Source organism: Parasteatoda tepidariorum, chromosome 3 (assembly GCF_043381705.1).
Source record: "Parasteatoda tepidariorum isolate YZ-2023 chromosome 3, CAS_Ptep_4.0, whole genome shotgun sequence".
Classification (NCBI taxonomy): domain Eukaryota; kingdom Metazoa; phylum Arthropoda; class Arachnida; order Araneae; family Theridiidae; genus Parasteatoda; species Parasteatoda tepidariorum.
In genome coordinates, this window is record NC_092206.1 from 5,943,262 (window position 1) to 5,962,699 (window position 19,438).

Sequence of the window (19,438 nt, forward strand, 5' to 3'; positions counted from 1 at the left end):
ATTATGCAAATTGAACCAAACTTGTATGAAATGTAAAGTGAATTAAGACATGCAAATGGATTTTAAAAATAGTTTTATTTTCCCTATATATACACTCACGTTTATGAAAATTGCAACACCATGAAGGAGTTATATAAATTGAACCAAACTTGTATGAAAAGTAAAGTGAATTAGGACATGCAAATGTTTAAATAATAATATTTTTTAAAAAAATATATTCTCCCTATATATACGCTCATGGTTATAAGTGGATAACCACCAGTTAAGTTATTTTCATATATATGATAATTAAAAAAATCTTTTGCCATTATGTACAGTGCGCAAGAAACTAAACGGACCAACCTGAATAACTTTTTGTCTAATGATCAGATCTTCATGTTCTAGAACTCAATCTTATGGTTCAAGAGGTTGACCTCAAATATGAAAATTAATTTATGCTGGCGATATTTTAAGTTATGAAATCAGACACGAAAACGTACTTTCACTGAATAAACAACCTTTTTTTCGACAAACTTTGCGTATTTCACCATATCTCAAAAGCGTTCGAGGCGAATTAAAAAACTTTTGAATACAATTATAAAATTTGTTTTTTTTTTTTTTTTTTTTTTAAATTCATGCAAATATAGCTTTTAGTAAGTATGTATTTATGTTTTTATTTAATAATAATCGAAAAAATTTCGAATTGTTAGATATAAAATTTTTTACATCATTTTAAAGAATGGATTTTTAAATGGCAAAATTTGAACGAAATCGGTCTAATAGTTCCTGAAAAATCGAATTTTGGAAGTATTTTTAATAAATTGATACCCCACCTTTTTAATTTTCTTTTACTTAGAATTCATAACTATAAAAGAAAACGTAAATTTAAATCGTGGAAGAGGGAATGTTATACGCAGCCAGCACGCTGTGTATAGCCACAACAGCTGCGTATTTGGAAAAATGGAAACGCAAGAAAAAAAGCGAAAACGGTTCGACAGATATCTCATCCACAAGGCTGTGCTGACCGTATAGCAGCTTTTCGTGTGTTAGCACTACGACGTTTGAGCACGGTTGCAGGTGTTTTGCTGTCTAGCTCAACGGTTTGTTCCCGTTTGCTACAGAATCAGCTGCGTGCAAAAAACCTCTGCTCAGGATTCTTTTGTCTCTGAATCAGAAACTCCTCCGACTTCAATGGGCTTAGCAACACAATCCAATTGACCATTAGAAATACCGGTATTTCTGATATGAATACGAAAATTGCCCTGAAAAATATCTATCGGTAGAACGATTGTAAGACGACTCGATATGTGGAAAGGGGATAAGGTAATTAATAGACGACGAACCAGGTCATAGGCCCATACGCCGAAATTTGATGTCTCATCGTCATAATAGACCCCCTGACGGCACGAGAGCCCAAGCAGAATGCGGACATTAAGGCTCTGAGCCACGCAGGAGTAGAGCAACACAATGCGTGTCGGATGGCAAAGGAGGATGGAGTGTTCCTGTGGGTAGTGCAACGGGCAAAAGGGTGATGATACCGAAACTGCGGTGCCAGTACTGGGCAGACAGCAGTGAACCGGCAGCCACCCCGAGATCCACCAAGAGCCCTCCAACCCGGAAAACCATTTCAAACTTTATTTAAAACAATTACAATAAAATATAAAATTAGCAATTGCTCACAAGAACATTTGTGATTACAATAAAAGTCAGAGGCTCGAAGGATTACAAAACCGGAACGTGGTGCCCACTCTAGGATCCATATCTTGTTCGTTTTTGCATTTGTTCTTTCGCCCGATGGACAGCTTTGTTTGTGAGCACAATGATTTGTCCTAGTCGGAATTTTGTATTTGCCTCCTTACAGTTGATGCAGTTGCTCTTTTTCAGACAGTCAGCTTTTTTGTGTCTACTCAATCCACAGTTGACACAAGATTTTCCATACTGGCAAAATTTTGCCATATGGCCAAAATGATCGCAGCAATAGCATTGCAAGGGTCTCAAGTACCTACTTTATTGCCTTGTAGGCCTGCCAGCCAATGGTGAGGTGTCCCCTTCTAGTCACTTTGGTAAAGGAGTTCTGGTCAAGTTGCAGGACCCAGTGAGTGCCTTTTTTTACCTTTAGTGGTGAAAAGAACTTCTATTTCAGCTTCTTCAAAATCTTTATTTGCTTCTTTTAGTTAGAACTTAAGTTCTTCTTTTTCATTTATCTTTTCTATCCCAAGTACAATCAGCCGAGGTTTCCATCTCTTCTCCTCTTAACAAGTAAAATTTTCACTCAAGTCGGTTTGTCTAAATTCCTCCAGGATTTTCTTAGTGTCGCTACGTTTTTCCATTTTCAGCAAAACTCAGCCATTTCTTAATTTTCTTTAACCAATATTGAGCTCACTTGGATTAATTTTTTCTTTGATCAATTCTGCTGCGTCTCTTTTGACACTGTCATCCTTTGGCTTCACAGTGGTCTGCCTTCACTTTTGGGACCCCAGTAACGTCATCTCTTTTAAGCACTTCTGCATGTGTGTTACCCTTTTTCTTTTTATTATTATTTTTTATCATTGTGTTTAATGCAGTTTCATGCTGCAGCCTCTAGGTGTAGGAGAGCACTTCCTTTTGCCTAATAATAATGTCATTATACTCATATGCGATCATCATCAGTTGGGACTGCTCCACCAGACCCAGATGTTTTCCGTTATACAGGGTGATTCTAAAAATATGGGCAAAATTTTAGGAATTGATAGTACAGCAGCAGGCAATTCTTATCAAAAATTGCATGGTCGCAAAACAAAACTCAAAACCGCTAGAGGGCGTCAAAGTTTATGTTCTTATATGAGGCAAAAACACACAAAGAACGATGAAGTTAGGTTATAAAAGCAAATTTAATGGCATGTGATTACAATAAGTGTTCTAAACAGTGGCCGGCAAAGGCTATGCACGCAATACAACGGCGAAGAAAACATAGGTGAACATTCTGAAACACACCAGGCATATCACGAACTTTCCCTGCGGCAACCGAAAGCTTGGCGACAAGTAACGCATCGCAGTAACTCGCAACAGGAATGGAGCTTTCACGTTTGCATCCTACAATTTTCCAAATGCGCCAGCACCTTTGCGTTTTGTTTTCGACCATGCATTCTTTGATAAAAATTGTTTGCTTGGGTGTGTACTATCACTTCCTAAAATTTTGCCCATCTTTTTAGAATCACCCTGTATGTGCCAATTAACCTATTCAGTTTCTCCCTCAGGAACGCTCCAGAGTGGGCCCATTCAGGCTGAGTTTCCTCAAAAGAGTCCTCGAAGTTCCCAGGAACTTCATCCTCCTCCAACTCACTATCAGACATGATAAAATCAGATTATGCTTCCAAAACAGTTAAGTTGTGCCGTATTTTAATTAGTCAAATCTCTTAGAATCAAGAGCTACTGCACTTGTTGTTAATTGCACTTTTCGTTCTACCGTCTCATCCGTCTGCGTTAGCCGTCCGAAGACGTTTCACCCTCGAACCGCGATGACGTTGGAAAGGGGATAAAGAAAAAAGAAACCGAGGAAGGAAAAAACAATGTTTACTGGAAGTTTTCTAAATTTTTTCCGGATTTAGGAAGCTTGTTATTGTTCGTATTGTATTTCATAGCATCAGCAATGGGTTGTTTAACTTAAGTGTATGACGTCATATAATGATTACAAATTTGACCAATTGAATTGTAATGTTTATTAGGGTGGAGTCTCTCTCTTCCTTAGTGATTGTAATACTTTGACGCAAAAATTAGGATTGTTTTCCTTTCTTTTTTCTTTTACTAGGCCCGCGTCCAGTAATAATAGCAGCGACTAGATCAAGCGATGTACCTGACACGCCCACCCTTACGTTTCATTGTCATCATCAAAAATTAGTGCTGTGCTGCCATCTTTAGGATTTTAATTGTACTAAATATAGATTTTGATAAAAATATTAAATTTAAAAATCTATGTAATTTTCTTATTCTTAAATTTAGTCACGCTTCGTACGATTTTAAAATTCATTTACAGTCAAAATGAAGTCTTTTTCGCAGCTTTTTCTTGTTAAAACAGCGAGAAATGTTCTTAATTTCACACAGCGTTATGATATTAACAAATTTTGAAAATTTTCTTTTTTATTTTAGTTTAACCTACTACTTTCATTAGGGATAAAAAATTTTATGGCATTTCCGTATCGTGATCTGTGGCAGAATAATAGAAAAGTCTTATCTTTTCCGGGAAGCTTCCCACAAGGAACTAAAACAAAATCTCAGAAAGGGACCCACTGGAAAGTTACACTTCGTAGCCCTGGGCAAACATCTACATATTTTGTTTTAAAACAATTTCCGAGTGTAAAATCTATTTGCCACCTTGGCGAATGTAGTTGGTGCGACAGATCACTATGAGGAAATATCCCCAATGTTTTCTTTCTACTTTCAAATTTAATTAAAAAATGTCAATGTTTCTTTCGATTTTAAGAGCATGTCAATTAGAAATTTCATAAATATGTATGTATTTTTATAATTACTTAGTGGTAAGTTGCTAGAAGGAATTAATATAATTGTATATTTTTTTACTCTGAATATTTTAAAAAGTTAATGATTTAAAAGTATTAATTTTTATTAATATAAATTTTTTAGTTTAATTTGAACATAGTAAAGAAACTCTTTGTTTATATTTTTATTAACAAAAAAANAAAAAAAAAAAAAAAAAAAAAAAAAAAAAAAAAAAAAAAAAAAAAAAAAAGAACTTTCCAACATACTATACATTTTAAGAAGTAAGATAATTCTTCTTTTTTTCTTTTTTGTTGTAATTATACGAATATTTAAACTGGAAATATTCTTTAAATACCTATGTGTTTTAGTCAGCATTATAAGTTGCATGTTTTGACAGTTTTCTATACTGAAATGTATTCAGCTTTGTGTTGAAATTATAATAAGCCTTAAAAAATTTTTTTCTTCTTATGAAAACTGAGAAAAGTTCTTTTTTCTTTTAAAGGTGAAATAAACTAGAAAACGAAGAAGAGTTTTAAACAGAAAAAACAAAAAGTAATGGTTGTGAAATAACGCTGAGTAAGGTATGGTTTTGAAATTAAAGAAATTATTAGTTATTACAAAATTGATCTGAAGATGGCGGCACTACACTAGTCCTTGATGACGTTAATGAAACGTAATGGTGGGTGTGTCAGTTGCACCACTTGATCTAGTCACTCATAGAAATAGTGCAATGCTTAGATTTGTTTGTTTACTGTTACTTACTGAATTTGTTTTTAATTGAGTGGCTTCATTAAGCAATTATTGTTATCATCTTTTTTCCCTTAGAAATCGATGACTGATTTATTATCATTTTGCAAGTATATTGAATATTAAGATTCCATTTATTAATTAAACCTTAAAACTTTATTTATGGCCGATAACTCTGAAACTAAACCGGAGGATGCATCCCAGAATCCCGATCAGGCAAGTTAATTTCTTATGTTAGTCTAAATTACATTTTTAAACTATCTAGTGCTATTTTGGGGGATATTTCCGTATCGTAATCTGGGGAAGATTTCCGTATCATGATCTGTAGCAGAATAATCGCCAAATTTCTGAAGTTTCAGATTATTAGCCCTCAAGAACCCCCGCCCAACAGAAAATTCCTAATAGGGATCTAACTCGAAGAGTATAACTTGTAGCCACCCACAGGCAAATCTCTAGGTGTCTTTTATTTTTTAAAAAAGATTGCAAGTTTAAAAAATCCATTTGGAGCCTTGATAATTGTAGTTGGTGCGACAGATCTCGAAATAGAAATATCCCCGAATCATATATTATAACGCTTTTAATTTATATTTCGTGTTTCTTTAAGATAAAATTATTTCTGGAAAATTTTGCAAAATAATTCAGTAGCCAAGTGTAAATATAAATTACATAATTGACACAACTGCCCAAATGGAGTCTCTAGAGAATTTCACCATGAAATTCTCCTCATTGGTGGCTCAATATTTTAATGGAATGTTAAGGTTTTTAATTTGCTTTTTAGATTTTTGTAGTTATTGCTACTTAGTGGCAAAAAAATTTTTTTGTCTTGCTGTTTTTAACTGTTTATTACACTGCTAGACTATTGTGGTGAATACTAGTGAATTGGTATTCAATATTTATAGTGGTAGTTACACCACATTATTCCCCTTCCAGAATTTCATCTGTGATAGAATTCGATGAATGAATACAACTAGTTGATTCATGCTGTTTATTTATTTATATCAATGCAAGTATAAAGCACGTTAAGATCAGACAAGTATTGACAAACACTTTAATTTTACTTAATCTAAAAAATCTGTCTAAATTGCAACATAAAAAAATTAAAATCAATGTTTAGATTGATAATAATTAAACAACTCATAGTTATTACCTGTAATATAAACCGTATAGTTATTATAATAAGAGTCTTAAAACATTAAGATCACCATTAGAAAAAACAATTAATAGTTTCAATGATTTTGGCATCATTTTTTATCTGTGATATATGATGTAAATAATAATTATCATAGTATATAATGCAAGTATGTAATGCATAGTATATAATGCATGTTTTAGTATCAAATAAAATGCCTCTAATCTCAAAAAAGAAACTTTCCCCAGATTTTGACACTTTTCAAAAACTGTCAAAGTAAGTTTATGAATCAATTATCAATTTTATAACCCAAATCCCGAAAAATTCTGGCTTCGTCATTAAAAAAAAGGCATGAAATCAAAAGTTTAAAGGACAGTGCCCAATAGTTTTATTGTTTTAACAAATAAAGATGTTGGTGTAAATAAAAATAAAAAAAAAACTAGGATATAGTTTGGGTATTATAGATCAACTGTGACTGTTCAATTACTAATGTAACTGATAATTTCTGGTTTAAATTTTTTTTATAAATACACTGATTTTTAAATGTTGTCTATGTATTGCTCTGTATTTAAAAATAAAAGTGTACTTTTATTATTTTTTATAATACTTACTTTCCATTTTCAGCTTGTTAAGCTGTGCAAACGACGACTCGAAAACTGGCGAGAAGTGTTGATACACCTTCATTCATTGCTTGTTTGGGAAAAACCTTTTTATCCTGGAATCACTGCTGGCACAGTAACAGTGGTGTTTCTGTATGTATTTAATATACTTCACTTGTTTCAAGGCATGTTCTTCATATTTATTTTAAAGAACTAATGCAACAGGGTGCGTAGCATTTTTAAAAAGTGCTTATTTTCGATTTTCGTTCTCTCATTGGTTGTTTTTTAAAAAGTCCTTAATGTTCCTTTTTCCAAAATGAGATATTTTTTTATCATGTCAGTTTTTGTCACGAATTATGCCAAAAGCATTGTTTTTGTGCTATTCTATTCAATGTTTTCACAATTCATTCAACCATAATAATATTACTGGGATATGTGCATGAATAAAAATAATTCCTTTCTATTGAAAGTTCACATGTGTATATATATATATGCATAAAAACTTCTTCATAATAGGAAGAAAAGTTTTTTTATTCATGCACATATCCTAATCATATTTGGAGAGATTTCTGTATCGTGATCTGTTGGAGAATAATTATCAAGTTTTGGCAACTATCGAGCAATGGCCTAAGAGAAACTAAAAATAAAAAAAATCACAGAAAGTGACCAAATTTAATCGTATCCACCCCCAGGCAAACACCTACTTGTTTTTTTAAAGTTCAAAATCTATTTGGCACTTTGATTTGGTGATTGTAGTTGGCCCTACAGATAACGATAAGGAAATATCCCCTTATATTTTTTTTTAGAAATGAAGAGTTTAAGAATCTTTCATGAGTGCTCAAAAAGTGCTTAAGAGGTGCTAACTTTTTGTTCAAAAATTTGGCTATGCACCCTGTGTAATTATCTATGTAATCATTGTTATCATGGCTTTTTAAAAACCATGGGTGACATTTTGTGTAGAAAGAAGCTTTAAAAAACTGGAAGAATGAAAAAAATTGGATGAAATGGAAGAAACTAAAATGGTTAAAATTCTTCTTATTGAATTTAAAAAATATAGCTATTTTCATTATATTTATTTTAATTTTGTGCAGAATATTAAAATCTTATAGCTCTTTAGTTTGGGTAATTTAACAGCGTTTGATTATAGAAATTTATATGACATTTGTGTTTGTGAATTCAATGTGCAATTTTTTTGTTTTGTTTTTGCAGTAGTGCATACATGGCTTCAATGCGTGATTTGTAAATTTAGTGGCATAGTAAAAACTGCATTATAATATTTTTACAGATTCTTTATATAATTATGTATAACTAGGTTTTACTATGCAAGATATATTGAAGAAAATGTTTTGTGAAATATTGAAGGACTAAAGTTATTCTAATTTCTTACGAAATTCATTAATTTTTACCAGTTTTTACTGATTTAAGAATAGCTAAATTTATTAAATAACTTTGAAAATAACTTTGTTATTTAAACTAGTTTGCAAATAATTGTTTGAAAAATTGCATTTTGAAAGAGTTTTTTCCACTTTCATTACATAAAACCTATTTCTCCTTTGTGTGTTTTGTTTCCCCTTCTGCAAACTTGCCATCCATGTAAAAAAAAATTTAAATATTTGGTCCACAGTAGGAATCTGCAATATTTTTTGGAAGCTGGCCATATTAAAGAAAAATTACTTGTGTACTCATTGAAATTGACATTTATATAATTTTAATTTAATTATTTTTTATGTAATAAGATCAATATTGATTTTTTTTTAAAATGAAAGGTATAATATTTTTGAACTGAAGAATATTTGAATGTTTGTGCAATTTGTTTTCTTTAAATAAATTAATCTAAAGTAAGTCTCTAGCTTTCTCTGAAGAAATTTTAATTTTATGATTTTTTTTTTAACTGTATATAGATGATTTACTTTCAAATACATATAAAATAATATTTTTTTGTAGCAAGAGAATGACTGCATTTTGTTTCCTAAACTCTCTTGATATCCCTTAATTACTTAAAAAAAATTAACAATAATAGTAAGGAGAAGAAAGAAAATTAGATTAGTGCACAATATTTTTATAAAACAGCTCTAAAAAAATTATTCATTTGTCTTTATAATATTGTTCTATTCTGGAATGACAAAATTCACAATTGGTTGCTTCTTAAAAAAAAAGAAAAAAAAAGGCACACTCATTTACACCCTCATGTATTTAATCGTTTGGAAAATCATTTCTCTTTAATAAATTTTTGACTTCCATGATTGTTGTCCAAATAATTAATATCTTATTTTCTCTTTGTAGTTTGCTTTGGTATTTTGATCCATCTGTTTTGACCACATTTTCTGTATTTGGAATTGTTGCATGTTTGTTGGATTATGCAGTACCTATGCTCAGCTCTACTTTTTTCGATTCTAGCAAGTGGTAAGACTTAGATTTCTATTTGAATCTGTATAATTAAAAAAAAAAATTCAGAGATTGTTTAAAAAGCAATTTTGTACAAATTCTACTTTTAAGTGAGTTATAACTAATTTGCAGTTATATATCGATTTCTCAATTTTTTTATAATTTCCTGTTATTGTAGGGACCTGATTTATTGTTATCGCATGGACCTGTGTTGGATCATTTACAATTTGTGGTGTGTTAATGTGCACACTATGAGTAACGAAACTGCTCCAGTTGCTACTTTTTTTGTAGCGTTGTGAGTAGTGTGGTGCGAAAAAAATTCCTAGTAGCGCGATTCCTTGTAACAACTTTTAACGTTAGTTTGGTAAAGAAACTAAAGTTCAAATAGAACTAATTCTTCGAATATGATTGATATAAATCCTCACACGTCTATCATTGGGCATATTAAGCATGTCCCTGTGACTGAGCATTAGTTAGAATTACATATTTAAAATTGGATATTACTAATATTTAACTTATCCATTATTAATAATACATTGGTAATGTTTTACTTATGGTTCATCACATTTTAACCAACATCGTCTAACCTTTTTTAATAGCACTATTTTATGTATGAAGGATTTATGAGGTGAAATTCATCCCGACATTTTTACGAGCTATTGACATTTTATATTGCATATAACTGCCTTATCTTATTTTATTCACTCTTATTTCTTACTTGTGTGCCGTTTTACCTTTTCTATGTATTTTATAGAATTACGCCTTTTATCGATTTTTATGAACTTTTAAAAATATGTGTCTTAATTAACAATTTTATCAGTTTCATTTATTTTGTAGCGATGAAATTGTTGTGTGCAATTGACCATTAGATCTGACTCAACAAATTGTTTGGCTCAGCATATCCTTCTTTGGATATTGTACCGTAAAACTCTACATTCAACCAACCATTATTAATAACTAATTTATCATTTTCATTATCAATAATAGCTTATTTATCACACCTTCAAATGCGAATGTTAACTCATGAAACGTTGTTATTTCAGTGGATGGGCATGTATTTTCTCTATAATTTTTTATGCATTTCCTTTCTTAGAGGAAATAAAAAAATCATTAAACGCTTGTAACACAAATGTCTCTCTGTATTGTTTTTCAATTAGTAAGGCTCAGGAGATCACTGGAAAACATATAATATTCAACAATGTATGTACAGTAGAGAACCAATTATCTGGGATGCTCGGGACCATCGCTATCCCGGATTTCAGAATTTCCCGGTTTTCTGGATCAGCCAAAAAGTGTCGTTAATCGATGTTTTATCGAATCCAAATTACAAGGAAAAAGTGTAATGCATAAAGTAAGAGAAAAAAGAAAGGTACTCCTAACTTTAAAAAGAATAAAAAAATTTGCAAGCTTAGACAAGAAAAACAAGTTTAAAAAATACAAAATTCTCGTATTTATTTTTTAAAAATAATTGCAATTCCTAAATTAACTAATATAAACAAAACCAATGGTTAAATAATGCAATATATTTCATGCCTAATTATACGGGGGAAACAATAAAATAAAAGGAAAACTTATTAATCTAAATAAAAACACTTGAAAATTATCGAACCGAAACGATAGTTAAAAAAGGCACTAGCATAAATATTAAAACCCGGAACAAGGCAAGATCAACGGAATTTTAAAAAAAAAACCTAATGATACAATTTATGAATAAAAAGAATTAATTTATTGAGTGCGAAATTTATCGTGAGAAGAAGAAAAAATCAAACTTAGTGAAATCAGAAAAACAAAGCTGCAATCTGCTTCATAAAATAATCCTTTGTTTAAATTAATAAACAATTCTCCTTTTATTTATATTTTTTTGTTGATAAAAACACGATATTTAATTACAGCAGATGTGATTCCACATCAATAAAAACTTGCAAATGATACCGCACTTCCAAAGAATGAGAATTTATTCAGAAGAAAAAGATTTTATTTTTATTAATTGATCTCAAATAGATAAATATATTTTTCTCTTTCATCTTCTGTTCACTGATATGCATGCAATGCATTTTCCCCACCCCCCTCGTAAATCAAGCAGAAAACGAAATCAGCATGCCACACTCTTGAGCTTGATTGACGGAGATGATGATGAAGGAGAAAATAAAACATTCCTCCCTTCCCTGCCTTCAAAGTTGCGGAGGAAATGACTTTTCTCTGGGTAAACGGGGAAGAAAATTCTCCCCTTCCTTACATTTTCCTCTACTCAACTTCAAGGATGAGTTCAATTTCCGCTTTTTTTTCATAATCGTTCGAGTTTAAAATGGCGGGAAAACGAATCAAAATTTTTCCCGGTTTTCTGGTTTCCCGGTTATCTGGATATTGGATAAATGGTTCTCTACTGTATTTACATAAACAGTAGAAGTGATATAATGATCAACAGATATTATGATCAGTTACCCTTAGTATCCGTTGTCTGTTCCATCTTGTAACAGCTTTATGGACTCAACGAACTAGAGGATACGTATCACAGCGTATCGATCACCCCACATCGAATATCCAATGGGAAAATTGACCTTATGGAACAAAAATGTACTTCGGAAGATCTTCTGAATTTGATGATCCCTGCTCCTGATGATAAGGATAAAAACGATGAAGATGAGCAAATAATATTGGGAGGTAAACCCACAACTATCCAAGATTTGGAAAGCATAAAAAAACTCTGAAATATGTGCACATATAAACCACAAAGCAAGTTTACAAACAATAATAAGTATATAGATGGATGAAATTGAAGAAAAAATGTGTGGAGATTGCATATTTTTTCTAGTTTATCTTGTAAGTGCCAATTTTTGAAAAATATACTTCTTTTTAATACCCTAATTTTACATCATCCCGCTTCGTGGGCTTTTTATCGCTGGTCCGACGGTAAACTTGAAATCGAAATTCCACTGTCTGTTTTTAATAATGATTTGCGTATAATTGCACGGCCAATTACTTCTAAAAATAGAATATGAGGGCTGGGATAGCCTGGTTGATAAAGCACTGGGTCCATGTCTAAGAGGTCATGAATTCGATCCCTGCTGGCCGAAGGCTCGCTGTGCGGTAAATGGTGACTAATGCATGTTAAATCTGTCGAGTTTCAAAGTCCTCCACATTCCCATAACAAATCCATACCTCTGGGGGATACTGATTCAGGAGTGATTGATTCTTCTAGATTGGTTCAAAATTACAAGGCTATGGAGTTGAATATTATTAGTTGTAAACCCAGAAATTGGGTCGGCTGTTCAACGATGGTTATGTAATAAAATAAAATATAAAAAAAACGTGCTACGGTATTCCTATTTTCTTCTATGAAATAATTATATAATGACATAGAATGTAAAATTTTCTGTCTTTTTTAGTTTATTATTAAAGTTAAAAAATATTGTTTATGTTCAGACATCCATATTATTATTTGGGGAGCGTGTTTATTTCATGCAGAAATCAAATTGCATAATTCAATAAACATTATAAAAGCCATTTAAAAAGTAATTATCTTATTATAATTGTTATTAATTGGTCTTGAAATTTATTAAAGAAAAAAGAGTTGTATGGTATGTATATCTGAGTAAGACCTCTAAATGTGACTTAAGTAGTTAAATTTGGATCAACAGAGAAATATGTTTCCACATCATCAAAACTTTGGCCACTTTCACTTAAAATAGGTGCTTATATATACAATTAAATTACTCCAAACTGATCTATTGAATTAGGATTTTGTGTTGAGATTCATGTCTTAATCGTGTGTGTTAGAATTTAATTTCTTTCTTATTCCTTTTGCTTTTATGGTCTTTTTCTTCAGGACTGGATCGCGAGAAAAGAAGTATGAAGACATTTGTCGCAGCCTTGTTGGTTGTTACGTGAAAACAAAGCACATTTGTGATTATCTACGACAGACAAAAGAAACAAAACCTTATCTTGTGAGTAATTTTGAGTTCATTTTTGTTGGGAGTATTGTACATATAGCTAATAGTGTTTTATTGTTGAATCCAGTGAGCAAAAGAAAAAAAAGTTGCCACTCCAAAGGAAGAATAGGGAAAACCTTGAAGATGTAGGGAATTTAAAAATCACCTAAAATACAAGGAGTTTTGAATTTTTCCTTTCAAACTGGGAAAATACAGGGAGTTTTATTTCTTATTTTGGTCTTTTAAAAGTGGAGATCACTCAAAGCGCAATCTATGGGATATTTAAGGATGATATTTCAGCTATACTAAACTATTTTGTTTACTATAACATTATTTGTTTCAAGTATGTTAAGCTGTTTTTTATTTTTTAAGTTTTTCCAGCAATTAAGAATAGTATAGCTGGACTATTATGCGTCATTCAAGAGCGCAGTGATTGTATGTTTCCTCTTAATACATTGTAATATGTAGGGAAAACACAGGGAATATTTCTCCAGATTTGAGTGGCAACTGTGAAAAATAGAACAATTCATAATTTCTGGTCTAATGATTAGATATTCATTCAATAAGATACACTCTTAGTAATTCAAGAAGCATACATTAGCCTTCACATGGCAAATAAGGGTACATTATGGACCTCATTTCAATTTTTTATTGATAATTTGTTTTATAGGGCAGAAGTGATTGTATCCCGGGTGTACCTCAGAATTTTGGGTTTTTCCTATCATCCTTCCAGGTGTAAAAACTAAAAGTAGAACCTATGAGATTTTTCTGTGAATTTTCACAATCCTGCGTATTTCAAGACTATTGAGTCACGGATTTTCGCGAATCAAAAGCTCATAACTGGATGAAGTTTTCACAATCTGAAATTTAATCTTTTAGATGCTCACTAAATCCGATTGCATATGTGCGACCTTCACACAAATTAATGGAAATCCCCCAATTTCATTCTTTCCGTTTGTCAGCTTCTCGCCATTTTTCAATGTTTGAAACTGCTCTGATATTCCAATCCTTATTCGCACGATTTTAATACCAAACACTTAGGAGCACAGTACCAATAAGTACCGAGTTTTAATACCAAGCACTTTGAACATGTAGCTACACTTTGTGATTCACATCCACACTATTTAGAAATTGTGCATCGTGATTTGTATTAGCATAATTTAAAAATCAAATATCACGATAACGATTGTACATTGGTTGTCATAGATTACATAAAAATCATAAAAATGACCATAACTCAAAAAGTTAGGCGTTGAATTTAATGAAACTGGCACACATTGTGCTCATAATAACATATAAAAATTGTTTACCAGACAGTTATAATGTTACGGAAAATAGCATGTGTATGAAATGAATAAATCAGATTTGTCAATTTGGAATAGAAAAAGTGCCTTCAGTGTGGAGTATGAGCACATCTAGCAGCATATATATTGGTGTAGTGATGCTTTCAATTTAGCAGTTTCGTTGGAAGTTTGAGCCATTGTTCTTGCAAGGCAGCTGCAAATGGGATTAAACATGAAGTATGGGACCCAGCTGGGCACTTTTAAACAATTTTGACATGAATAAGGGTTTTCTAAAACTGAAATTTTTTTTTTATACTGATTTTGTTCTTTACTAAGTTGGTTAAGAAATATTTTTTTTATTTCTTTAGAAAACTATATATTTTACGATTCATTTTTTCTGACCTAGTATATATATTTTTCACGAAATTACAACTAATGTAATTAATTTGTTTCTTTCTAGTATGTATTGGGAGTCGTTGGAACTCTGATACTTACAGCCTGGATTGGAAATTTAATCAGTAATCTGTTTCTGACATATTTGATTGGTATGTATACTGTCGCTGTTCATTTAGTCGCTATTGTATTTTGATGCCAATTCTAATTTTTCTTATTATTTCCTTCTCTTATTATTTCTTATTCATTCAAATTATTATTATTTTTTTACTTTTAGAACTATTACAATTTTATTTATTTTACTGTAAGAATGTTTACATTTTATAATTTTTTTTAAAACTAATTTTAAATATATTCTTCATTAACTAGATTCAATGTGCTATCTTGAAATGATATTTTAGAAATCTTGGAATTTTCAAAATGGGAAGGGAGGACAAAAAAAAAATCGAATGTTTTTTTTTCTGCATAATTATTTAGCTGCTAAAAGAAGTTATTAAATTTTGGTTTTGCCCAAAAGAAATTTTAAAAAAACGATAAAATGATGGTATTGAGCTTGTGGCAGCTCTTACTTTTAAAATATTCGATTTTTGCAAACATATATAATATAAAGAAAACAAGGAAAGAAAGAAATAAAAAAAAGTAAAAACATTCTTTAAAGAAAAAGAAGAAATACTAATTTCTTTAATAAAAAAATTCTTTTTAGAAAAAGACACACTATTTTAAATGTTTTGACTACATTAATACAATACTAGAAAATACTCTAATCTGCTGTCTTAATCTTTTTTCTTTATTTTAATTTTGTTTAAAAATAATTTTTAAAATAATAATTTGTTTAAAAATAATAATTCATTCCCAACAGTTATCCATAAGACACAATGAGAGCCTCTTAACTGTTTTGGTCTGTTGTTTATGTTTGCCTCATAAGTAAGGCGATCTCTCAAGCAAGGAACGAGATTCACCCAGTTCAATTACGTAATGTGGAAAGCAATGTTTACAAGGACCTGAAAAATTTTTTTGCTTGCTTCAGGACCAGTTTTTGTTTACATTTACAGCAAAAAAAGTGAAGAAAATATTTACTTTTTGGTTTTAAGCTCAGCTAACAGTTAACTTAGCTATGTCACAAAGTAAAAATTTGACTAGTTGTCCATTTGCAGAATTGTTTCAGGTTCAGGATTTTGTGCGCGAACTAGCCTCTTGATTGTATATTATGGATATTTCTTGGGCTCCAACTCGGCAATCTAGTTGGCCAAATCATTCTCTGGAATTGTCTGGAATGTTGTTTTTTGAACTAGTTTAGAACCTCAATAAAAATTCCATCTTTGTTTGGGTGCATGAAGGTCTCCTAGTAGCCTCAAGTGGTTAGCAAGTAGCTGAACATCAACATTTCCAGTCTATGATCGGTGAAATCCTACCATAGGACCCAGTCCAAATCATCATGTACCAGGTTGCATAGTGTCTTTTTGACAACTGGGGTCCATGGCTTTGTGGGGTTCTGTGCCCCACTTGAACTCTCTGATCTGCTCTGACCATCTGAAATTGTGACACATCTGATCAGGCTGCAGTTTTCCAGTCGCTTAGGTTCCAATCAGTATTGTCTCCAGCACAGGAGATGTAATAGCGTGCTATTAGTTCATGCACTCGAGTCGGCCTTCTGCCGCCATATCTCATTATAGTCAAATTTTGCCACATTGTCCTATTGGACACGACCATTTCACATGCCACATTGATGCTTATGTTTATTTCACGCAATGTTACTTGTCTGTTAACACTGACAATTCTACGCACACGCAGGTGCTCTCAGTCATTAAGTGCAGTTGGTTGGCCACTCTGTTGTTCAGGCTGTTGTCCATATTGCATTACCATGACTTTTGTCACTGCAGTATTTATATATGTACATACATATATGCCTCGCATATATATATATATATATATATATATGAAGNCACACTTTTCTTGATATCCTGGTTAATGATTTCAATAAAAATATCTGTAAAGAAAATAAAAGTTTGTATAAAAATTAAAAAAAAGTAGAAAGAAAAAGAAAAAAAAAAAGGAAAGGAAGAAAATGACACATCAAATAAGAACAAACTAATGAAAATATTCATGAAAATGTAAAAGAATAGAAAATTTTCGACATAAAAAAACAGGAATGTAAACAAAGAGAATTCAAACTGAAGTAAAATATGGACTAAAAAAATAGTTAAATTGAAAAGTAAAATTGAAATAGTAAAATTGAAAATAATCTTGAACTTTCTAATATTCTTGAGACTGATTAAGGTTATTATTAATGATGGTTATGATTAATGATTATGATTAATGGGGCGCAACATTGTCAGGATTACGTAACAGAATTGTGCACATCCAAGATAATGAAGAAAAAAATCCAACTTCACGAAATTTTTAAGAAATATTTTTTTCCGATATTCTGCTATTGACATGACATACCTGTATATGAAAAATAAATAAAGTAAAAATACCAAAGTCTCTCTTCAGATTAAAATTTTTCCAACAACACAAAATGTCAACTTGTATTTTCATATTTTTACGTATCATGTTTTTGAATATTTGCATTTTTAAAATGAATGTAGAAGCTTACATGAAAGAATTGAAGGTTTTTTTTTTGAAAAAGAATACTATTTATTGGTGAAGGACAGTCATCAAGAAATATAACATAACTTTGAACCAAACTCAAACATTGTCAAAAAAACTATTAAATTAAAAAAAAAAAACATTTAATTGTTAAGTAGGCCTACAAACCTTAATCTGTAGCATATTGTATATTAAATTAGTAACATTGTGTTAAATTTTTATCTTGTTTTCAAAAATATGTTTTTTTATGATTCAGATTATTTTTTAATAGTGCCTGTATATTAAGATAGCAAATTTTATTTTTTTCATTTTAATTCTGCATTCAATAATTCCTTATAATTATTATAATTCTACCATAGGGAATGATTTCCAATTAGATAATTTTTTGAACATTTTTTGAGAGTGAAACAAAATTGGTAGCTCTCAATAGTATTTAAAAACAGTGCGGTAGCTTCATAAGTTTAGCGACCTCTGCTATAGGTACTTGTTTATTATAAATTTTATAATTAGCAATGTTATTTGTCAATTAAGTGTAGAAAAAAAAATTTTACGTTAAATTCCAAAAAAATTCTTAAAATGACTAAATAAAATGATTTGTCTTTCAGTTCTTTTATCTGCTTTATCGCCTGGTCTGAAATCGCAACAATTGATCCAGGATGCAGTTGCATCTGTGCTGGCCATGATTGGACAAGGAAAGAAGAAGAAATGAATAGTATTTGAGACAGCACAGATCACTCTCCATTGCCTAGCAACGAGCCAATTTACCAAATGCTCATCCTAATTTGTAGTCAATATATATAGTGAGATTCTTATGCAATTTATTCCTCATAAACACGAGAATGCTTCTATTGCCAAAAAAAAGTGGACTGCTTGTGCGCTTCAAATAAAGTGTGCGCCGAACGTGGCTTTTTGAAGGTTCATTACTCCATTTATTTTTCATTTGTGTATCAGAATTGTAGATTTCAAAAGTAATAAAACTTTCATAAACTATAAGTTTTTTTTTCTCTTAGTTTTTAAATGTACATCAAAAGATTGTGCTCTAAGTAGCTGTTAAATTATCCAACCATTTGTCCATTCAGCAAAAAATAAACGTCTTTAATATCAAAATGATTTACAAGAATTTACTTTGGAATTATCCCGTGGACCTGTTAAGGCTTGCGAAAATGCACAAATCCTTTATCGGCAGCATAATGCAAAGCGATTTGAGAAATAAGCATTCTCAAAATATTAAATTTTTCAAATAGTTATAAATAAAAAAATGAAAGTGTAAAAATATGTAATATTTATATATATTAGAATTAATATAATTATAGAATTAATATAATTATAGAATCAATATAATTATAGAATTAATATAATTATAGAATTAATATAACACCATAATATGCAATACTATATTATGGCCATTCACGCATGTGTTTTTAGAAGAAATGAAAGTACCTTTAAAAGTTAGCCATCGACGGCACCGTTTAGAGTGGTGCAGAGAACAAGAAACCTGGACACCTCATCAATGGAGTCGCGTCCTCTTCACAGATGAGAGTCGTTTTGCTACAAGCTATTCTCAACTGCAGTTGATCTGGAGAGAGGTTTGAGCTCGATTTCATCCCAATAACATCGCGGAAAGAGATCGTTACGGTGGTCCTGGAGTTGCCGTCTGGGGTGGCATTATGTTGAACGGGCGGAGTGAGCTTCAGACCTTCGACCGAGGTTCTGTAACTGGAGACCGCTACTGCAATGAGGTAATCCTACCCCATGTGCGTCTGTTCCGAGGGGCCATTGGACCAGACTTAATTTTTATGGATGACAATGTCCGGCCACAGCGTACTGCTAATGTTCAAGAGCTACTGGAAAGTGAAGATATCACACGAATGGATTGGCCAGCTTACTCTCCAGATCTAAATCCCATAGAGCATGTGTGGGATGCATTAG

At 31.3% G+C, this 19,438-nt stretch overlaps 1 protein-coding gene across 1 annotated transcript; it reads left to right on the top strand.

Annotated features, from left to right (window-relative positions):
* Positions 1 to 5,104: 5,104 nt before the first annotated feature.
* On the top strand, positions 5,105 to 18,502 carry LOC107437257 (ADP-ribosylation factor-like 6 interacting protein 1). The gene is made up of 6 exons (XM_016049190.3): positions 5,105 to 5,418; positions 6,956 to 7,083; positions 9,214 to 9,333; positions 13,142 to 13,259; positions 14,988 to 15,072; positions 18,115 to 18,502. The coding sequence occupies exons 1-6, from the start codon at positions 5,365 to 5,367 to the stop codon at positions 18,216 to 18,218; spliced, it is 609 nt and encodes a 202-aa protein (XP_015904676.1). The 5' UTR covers positions 5,105 to 5,364; the 3' UTR covers positions 18,219 to 18,502.
* The last annotated feature ends 936 nt before the right edge of the window (positions 18,503 to 19,438 follow it).

Bases quoted from the DNA above. Each gene is read 5' to 3' on its own strand.
- LOC107437257 (XM_016049190.3), top strand. From the start codon at position 5,365: ATGGCCGATAACTCTGAAACTAAACCGGAGGATGCATCCCAGAATCCC. The intron at 5,419-6,955 runs GCAAGTTAATTT...TTCCATTTTCAG, and splicing joins CATCCCAGAATCCCGATCAG to CTTGTTAAGCTGTGCAAACG. The intron at 9,334-13,141 runs GTAAGACTTAGA...CTTTTTCTTCAG, and splicing joins TTTTTCGATTCTAGCAAGTG to GACTGGATCGCGAGAAAAGA.